Here is an 8,193-nt window from a genome sequence, read left to right as displayed (position 1 = left end):
TCCCTACACATATGTGATAGCTTGGGTACTCCTTGTGATAAATGTTGTCTTTTTACCATGTAGATCGCTAAAGCTGCCCTAGTACCGGACACAAGTTATATTGCAAAGCCAGCTGCTTCTTGGCTTGATGATTTTCTTGTGTGGGTATCTCCAGAAGCATTTGGGTGCTGCAGGAAGTTCACAAATGGGAGTTATTGCCCTCCTGATGATCAGGTCTGGTGCACACATTATAAGATACTGATTTATGTGTCAAATCTCGATTATGTTATATGGTGATAGAGCAGAGTAGAAATATTAATGGTGAATGAAATAGTATTTAATTAAAATGGAAATATGAAACTGATTACTATGAGAACACTAGAGCAAAAGCTTCTTAGTAGAGAGAAAACTATTCCCTCACTGCCTAACCGCTAAGGTAATAAAAACTGATGAATGCATGATCTTTCTCCCACTCCCCGTACTCCTTTCTTATTAGGGGAAAATACTAATTGTCTGTCAGGTGGCCACTACTCCTTACTAACTGCCTGCCAGGTGGCCACTACTCCTTCTCTCTCTTCTTCTTCCTTTCATACACTCTCCAAATTTTAGGCTTAGCGTGGTTCACACCCACTAACACATCACCCTCATTTGAGTTGGGCTTAGATAACATCCTATCGTATGGGCTTATTGATGTTTTATGTAATGATTCTGACATCATATCTGTTTATGGTGACTTAACGGAAAAATCCTCATGAACATGAGGAATGTTCTTCAGTAGTACAACAAGATTAATGATCATGGCTAGGATTTATGATTTATTTTAACCTAAGATTTTCAATTCAGATACTTTATTGTATTTCTATGTGATGAGCCTCCAAGCATTTGAGGGACCCTCCCACAAAAGCTAGTTGTCAAGGGAGAAGAACCAAAGTATTCCATCAAGCATCCCATACTACTCGATGTGGGACTTAGGCACTCTGTAATACCCAAGTCCCTATCGCAACACTACAAACTGAAGTAATCTGAGCATACAAGACCATTTGATGTAGGACTTAATAGGCAATCCATAATACTCAAGTCCCTATAATAGCACTTCCAGAGTCGACATCCCAGCGACTGCATTGTACGGCACTTCAATTGGCCTTTTTGATCAGCCCCTCTGTAGGTATCCCTTTCTCTGACACGATAACCAGATTATGCCATTTGACAAGAACCCCAGCACTTGCAGGACCATCCACCCCTTGCTCAGTTTCGTTGGAAGTAGATGTAGGGGAGGGAAGATTTTTAAGTTTTTGTGTTTGGTTCAATTTTTAAGAGGGGAGGGAACCAAAATCCCTCCAGGAGCTCATTTTCCATTTTGGGGGATTTGGAGGGGAGGAGAGGGAACCAAAAAAACATAAAAACTATTTCAAATCCCTCCCCTTGAACCAAACATAAACTATTAAAATCCCTCCTCCCTCTTTTGAACTCAATATATCTTTATTCCCCTTCTCTCTAGTCTCCTTCCCTTCGTTAAACCAAATAGACCCTTAAAAGTTATCTGTCAAGGAGGAAGAAACAAACCACTTAAATACTCCATCGAGCATCCAAACTACTTGATGTGGGACTTATAATGTCGGATAGTTTTAAAAGAATAATTAATTAATAGAAACAATAGGATGATTACCACAAGATAGGATTTTGCTTATTGCTAAACAATATTTATGAATAAAAGCCTCTTCCCTACAAATTCTTTTTTTTTTCAAGTAATAAAATTAAGAGAAAGACGATGGAGGATAATATTTTTCTGATGTGTTCAAAGTGTAAAATAATTTTCTGGTAGCTAACAAAATCAATTGTTCTTCCCAGCCTCCTTGCTGTGCTCCTGGAGAAGGCTCTTGTGTTTCAGTTGGAGTATGTAACGATTGTACAACGGTAATGGACAAACGTCTTATCAATGTCATCACTGTTGGCACGGTACTTTCTTGTTTCTGTTTTAAGGCCTCAATCTAACACTTGGTAAATTGTGCAGTGTTTCCGTCATTCAGATCTCCACAATGATCGTCCCTCCACAACACAATTTAGGGAGAAATTGCCGTGGTTTCTTAGTGCTCTGCCATCTGCGGACTGTGCAAAAGGGGGTCATGGGGCATACACCAGCAGTGTTGAACTGAAAGGTTCATTGATTTACAGATGCTGTTATATTGTGTTACAAGTCACTTTTAAGTCCTGTTCAAAGTTTCTCCTTTATGTCGACTTTAGACATGGAACTCCCTTTCAACTCTGAAGCAGTATAAGTTCCAGATCATGTAATATCTGACTTTGGTATTGTATTTTTATTGTTAGGCTATGACAGTGGCATTATTCAAGCATCATCATTCCGTACATATCATACCCCACTCAACAAGCAGGTTGGCTGTATTTTTAATTTCTATATTATCTGTTCTATGATTGACGCTGATCAAAAAGCTCCAAATTTAACTGTAAAACTGTTTTAGGCTGACTTTGTTAATTCCATGAGGGCTGCTCGAGAGTTCAGTTCAAGGGTTTCTGATTCTTTGAAGGTAGTGCATCTATTTGTTCTGCATGCTGAATCAAATTTGTTGGGTCATGAGATTAGATAATATATTGCAGAAACAAATGTTAATACTAATTAGAATGAGGGAATGTCTTGACATGCTCATTTCTTCTGTAATTGAGAATATGAGCCCCTTGCCGTAGTTATAGTAAAAAAAGAATGAAGTAGCAGATTTGACTTTTACCACATTCAATGTGTTCAAACAAATATTCCTTCTTTTGTGCAGATTGAGATCTTCCCATATTCAGTGTTTTATATGTTTTTTGAGCAATACCTTAATATATGGAAGACTGCACTGGTCAACCTTGCAATAGCTATTGGTTAGTATTAAGACTTACTTGGATTTCTGTGCATGTTTCTGTACATTTGATAAAAGTATGAGCAGAATAAGATTATACAATCACTTCTGTAATTATTACACTCTGCAATTTACTTGTTATGCATGTTGGTGTTGAGCTGTGAAATTATTAACACTATCAAATGATGATGTAACAGGTGCAGTATTTATTGTATGCTTAGTTATCACATGCAGGTGAGGATTAGCATATTTAACAAATGGTTCAATTTCTTTCCCCTTTTAACTTCTTTAATTAGATAGAAGTATCAGTGAGTTATTGTCTGATGAATCAATCAATTATTGGTTTGATCCTTCTTCCCATTCGGTATTTATGCAGTTTATGGAGTTCAGCAATCATTTTGTTGGTGTTGACCATGATTGTTGTTGATCTTATGGTATTTTTCTTCGTTTCACCTCTCACTTGAATTTTTTTATTTCCTTTTTGATTGAGATATCAAATATGTAATTTAGATACAGTTCTTTTTATATATTGTTTCATATTTTTATTGGTGCTTGATGTTTAGAATTTCAAATCACCATGTTAATTTGTTTACTTACGATATTATGTTTTGTAGGGTGTGATGGCGATTCTGAATATCCAGCTGAATGCCATCTCAGTGGTCAACCTCGTTATGTCAGTGGGCATCGCTGTCGAGTTTTGTGTGCATATGACTCATTCTTTCACTGTTAGTAACTTAATATCACTCTGCTTTCTTGTTTACCTTGCACACACGTACAGGACTACTTATGTTTTGGTGCATTTTTTTAAGTACTATCATTGTCATTTTTATATATGAACCAGTTTCTGTCAGTTTCACGGAACTAAATCTTACTGCAGGTAACAAGTGGTAATAAAGATCAGCGTGTTAAGGAGGCTCTAGGTACAATGGGTGCTTCAGTCTTCAGGTGATTTTGTGTTAGCATAAATATAATGTTCAGTTTCTTGACTTGCACACATGCATGCATGCAGCAAGGGAGAAGTCATATTCCTCATGTTCTTTGGTTTAGCTACTAATTCTATTCGTTGGCATGAACATTTAGATGCCCTGATAGTCTTCTTACAAAATTTATTCCCTCAAGTTTGCTTTTAACATATTTGCATGATAAACTTGTGTTGTTTCTAACACCAATTTCATGGCAAGTGTCACATCTGCACCCACATCCACATATTTGTTGTCTTAAATTTATGCATGATATATTTTTTTAACAATATTCACTTCTTTATGCGATTACAGTGGCATCACACTAACAAAGTTGGTTGGAGTTATCGTTCTCTGCTTCTCAAGAACAGAAGTCTTTGTGGTATTATGAGTTCATTCTCTGTTTTTTGGTCGGACTGTGACATATATGTTTGCAATAACTAACTTTTCCTTTTGCAGGTTTATTACTTTCAGATGTACTTGTCGTTAGTACTTCTTGGTTTTTTGCACGGACTTGTTTTCTTGCCGGTCAGTGTTGTTATCCTCTTAATTAGTTTTTCATTAATGCATTAAGCAAAAGGATAAAATGGTATAAAAGCTGCAATGAGTTACATTGTTACATTACAGTACACCACTACATCATATTATAGCTTCTAAGAGTCGTGGTATTTTTGCATTCAGACATGAAAAAGTTGGAATAGATGTAGAACTAAACATAAAGTTTAACCAAATTCTATTGTCGGTCATCAATGATCAAGAATCACCGGATCTTTAAGTGGTTCTACACGATGATTAGAATCTAATGCGTCTTTATGGTTTTTTTTGGCATTCTAAGGATATTTATTTTATACATTAGACACAGCCAACAAAAACACGTTGGATTTCCATCCTTGAAGCTTGAACTTTGTTCTTGAAACTGAAAACATATGTTTACGCTTTTTTGGGTTATTGTAGGTGGTATTAAGCATCTTTGGTCCACCTTCAAGATGTAAAATCTCTGACCAAGGAGGAGATCGTTCATCAACTTCTTCTTAGCGCTATAAAGTATAAACTAAAGCATTGGATGATGGGTTGTCTGCATGTAGTTCAGAAAATCTGTAAAGTACGATCAACTTTAGGCGGTAAAGAAAGGAAAGTACACCAATTTTGACAAATTTGCTCCTAAACTTATGTACCATTACTTCATATCATATACTTTAATTACCCCTTGTTTGTAAGGCTAAGTTAAAGCACATGAAAAACAATTTTACATGATATAGGACTACAAGAAAATGAAAGTTCTGTAATATTTTAGTGTAATTATTACAGTTGAATACTTAATTTATATCTAGCCTAACCAGTGTTGTTATTTGTAATTATCTTTTCTTATTTCCTATATATTTGATGGATTATTTTTCTCTTAATTCTTGTATTTCTAAATCCTCTCCGTTTGTTAATGATCGAATAGAAATTTTAAAATTTTAATTGAGGGAAGAGAAGTGCTTAGGCAAATGAGAAGTGTTTCTATCCCTTGTTAAATTGAGAAGCATGGAAGTGTGATGGCTGGGCATGGTAAAATAAAGTTTTGACAGATCGTAATATATTTAAATTTGAACTGAAGTCATTTAAATGTTAATTTATTTTTTATTGAATAATTAATTGAAAATATAGCCAATGTTAATTTAACTTTACTCTAATATGAAATCAAAGTTGAAAAATATGAAGGTGACCTGATATATTTAAGAATTTAATTTTGAGACAATGTTGGTGTAAAATCTTATATACTATCAATATAACCAATTAAATTTGATTTTTTTTTATTTCCTATAAGTTCTCCTTAATTGAAATAATTTTATCTGAACACTAGATATAATATTAGTATCGACTATACTCAACTCATGATGGTCATTAACGTGGTGGTACTTTAAAATTAGTTATAATAATTAAATATTTTTATTTAAAGTATTATACTAAAATTTTATTGGTAATTATAAGATAAATATTAAAACTCTTTTTATCTTGTGCAGGTTATTAGTGTATGTATTCACATAAAATTTGTGATTATTTTTAAAATAAATGTAGAAAATTTTAATATAAATTATCTTGTGCATTATATATTATTGAATTAGTGATACATAACTTAAATGGGGCCGGTCAAATAATATATTCACTTAGAACATATTCAACGTGAACTATGGGTTTATGGACGCTGAGCGGTTTATCAAGGAGTGTTTACGTGTCCTCATTTTGAAGCAATTTATTTATTTTTTTATTATTTTTTAACTCTTAAGATTTATATTAAATTTTATAATTTTAATTTATACATTAATATTTTATTTATATTTAATTTTATTACAATTTAAAATATTAATTTAAAAATTTCAATTAATATTATTTAAATTTAAATTTGAAATAAAATTGAACTTAAGCTTTTATAACAATAGTAAAAATTTAAATAAAAAAAAATTAACGGTCATAAATTAATAAATAAATAAAAATTAACGGTCAAAAATTAATTAAAAAAAATAACAGTAATAAAATTATTATTATTAATAAATTAAAAAGAAGCTAACGATTATAAATTAATAAAAAAAGATAACGGTCATAAATTTATTAATTTTAGTTAATGTTTTATTCATTTATCTTTTTTATTTTTTGATTTGATCATTTATTTTAATTTTAAGTGACAATTTGATATTTTATATTTTAAAATGTCGACAATGTTATCATTTTTTTTTACAAAAATTCAAAAAAATCATCAAAATTTTCAAATAAAATCCATAAAATTAATAATCATCTTTAATATAATACAAATTTCATCAAATCCATAACTCAAATATTCAAATAAACTCATATTTTCATCTCCAACAACATTAAATAAAAAATAAAAATATGAGTTTATTTAAATATTTAAGTTATGAATTTGATTAAATTCGCATTTTATTGAAGATGATAATGAATTTTATGAGTTTTGTTTGGATTAATATAATTAATTTAACTAATTAATCAATTAAAATATAATCAATTGAACTATTTAATATAATCAATTTAACTAATTAACCAATTAAAATATAGACAGTTATAAGATAAAAGAGTTTGGATATAACTTTGCCTATATATAAATAAATTGGTTATTTACTTTCAACAACAAAAAAGAAAGATCATTTACTAATTAGATTAGTCGTTATAAAAAATTAGTTAGTTAGTTAGTTAACTGAGCATTTTCTTTGCGGCGGTTGGTTGGTTTGATTCTTGTTTTGCAATGGCGGTTTCCTCCTTCTCCTCACAGTCGCAGCCACATCCATTAATTCCAACAGAAGATAGATTAAGCGCACTTCCAAACTCACTTTCCGCCACGCCGTTTACTCCGTCATGCTATCGCGAAACATCACGCTACCAATTCAATCACTCTACCTCAAATGTTGTAACGGTTACGAATCTAACGACATTAACCTTTTCGTCAACGCTGCAATACGAAGAGGAATTGAAACCCTAATTCCTGACATGTATTTATTCAAATGTCTAATTGAATTTACTCATGACAATTCACTGTTCCTCTTCTATAGATGTAAATGCAAAGTACCAAATGTTACAGAAATTATCTTTGTGCCCAAGGAGCTGTAAATTTATATTTGATTGCATGCTGTCAGAGCATCATGCATTCATTTGGCACATATGGGGTTTTTGAATTAAAATCGAACGAATTCAATTTCAAATTTGGTATTTTAGATTTTAATAAAAGTTTAAATCTAATTAAAATTTAGACTATCCAATCTTAATTAAAAAAGTCATATGTGCGCTTAGATTATGAATGCATGTACTTTTGATGGCATATAAATTTTGATGGTGTTTTAATTAGTTTGAACAACATGAACTCTGCCTTATTTTGTCCTTTAGATTTTCAAATATACCTTTTCTTTTCCTTTTTCTAGCTGGTTTTTATTGTTTTTTTATTTAGTTGTTATCTTGATCACCATCATTTAATGGCAAAATTGTTTGTTAAATACCAATATGATGAATCTAAAGGCTAAAACATGTGGTCCACCATAAAACATATATGAGAAACATATCCACCTTAAAAGAAGCTGCACCATTTTTCTATATATCTATGTCCACTAAACATGTACTACATTTTTTTTAACAAATATAAAGTTTTTTAGAACAAAATTTATGGATTACCAATTGGTAGCTTCATTCCCATTCTATATAACTTGGTCAATACCTCACCTGTGATAATTTTTTATCATTGTTGGGGGAACCATAAAGTACTGGCATCCTAATTCTAAAGCAACTAATATTTCGTTATGTAGAATTACATAATAAATGCATCATGGACTTTAGACAAATGCGCCTGAGACCAATAATGCAAACCACAACCACATGACTTATGCGTTGGAAACACAACCAAATTAAATATACAC

At 31.7% G+C, this 8,193-nt stretch overlaps 1 protein-coding gene across 2 annotated transcripts in view; it reads left to right on the top strand.

Moving 5' to 3' along the window:
- LOC101512418 (uncharacterized) overlaps positions 1 to 5,196 on the top strand; it is a 16,361-nt gene extending 11,165 nt beyond the window's left edge. The window contains exons 27-39 of one of the 2 annotated variants that reach the window (XM_012716015.3): positions 64 to 213; positions 1,828 to 1,893; positions 1,991 to 2,135; positions 2,305 to 2,369; positions 2,457 to 2,522; positions 2,763 to 2,856; positions 3,032 to 3,068; positions 3,211 to 3,268; positions 3,449 to 3,559; positions 3,712 to 3,779; positions 4,109 to 4,175; positions 4,253 to 4,321; positions 4,748 to 5,196. In XM_012716015.3, coding sequence (XP_012571469.1) covers positions 64 to 213; positions 1,828 to 1,893; positions 1,991 to 2,135; positions 2,305 to 2,369; positions 2,457 to 2,522; positions 2,763 to 2,856; positions 3,032 to 3,068; positions 3,211 to 3,268; positions 3,449 to 3,559; positions 3,712 to 3,779; positions 4,109 to 4,175; positions 4,253 to 4,321; positions 4,748 to 4,828 — 1,077 coding nt within the window. In that variant the 3' untranslated portion in view covers positions 4,829 to 5,196. Of the gene's footprint in view, positions 1 to 63; positions 214 to 1,827; positions 1,894 to 1,990; positions 2,136 to 2,304; positions 2,370 to 2,456; positions 2,523 to 2,762; positions 2,857 to 3,031; positions 3,095 to 3,210; positions 3,269 to 3,448; positions 3,562 to 3,711; positions 3,780 to 4,108; positions 4,176 to 4,252; positions 4,322 to 4,747 lie in introns of those variants that run through there. The other variant, XR_012163217.1, reaches the window with a different exon arrangement.
- The last annotated feature ends 2,997 nt before the right edge of the window (positions 5,197 to 8,193 follow it).

The sequence above is a fragment of the Cicer arietinum genome, chromosome 5 (assembly GCF_000331145.2).
Source record: "Cicer arietinum cultivar CDC Frontier isolate Library 1 chromosome 5, Cicar.CDCFrontier_v2.0, whole genome shotgun sequence".
Taxonomy (NCBI): Eukaryota; Viridiplantae; Streptophyta; class Magnoliopsida; order Fabales; family Fabaceae; genus Cicer; species Cicer arietinum.
This window is presented reverse-complemented; position numbering and strand designations above follow the sequence as displayed.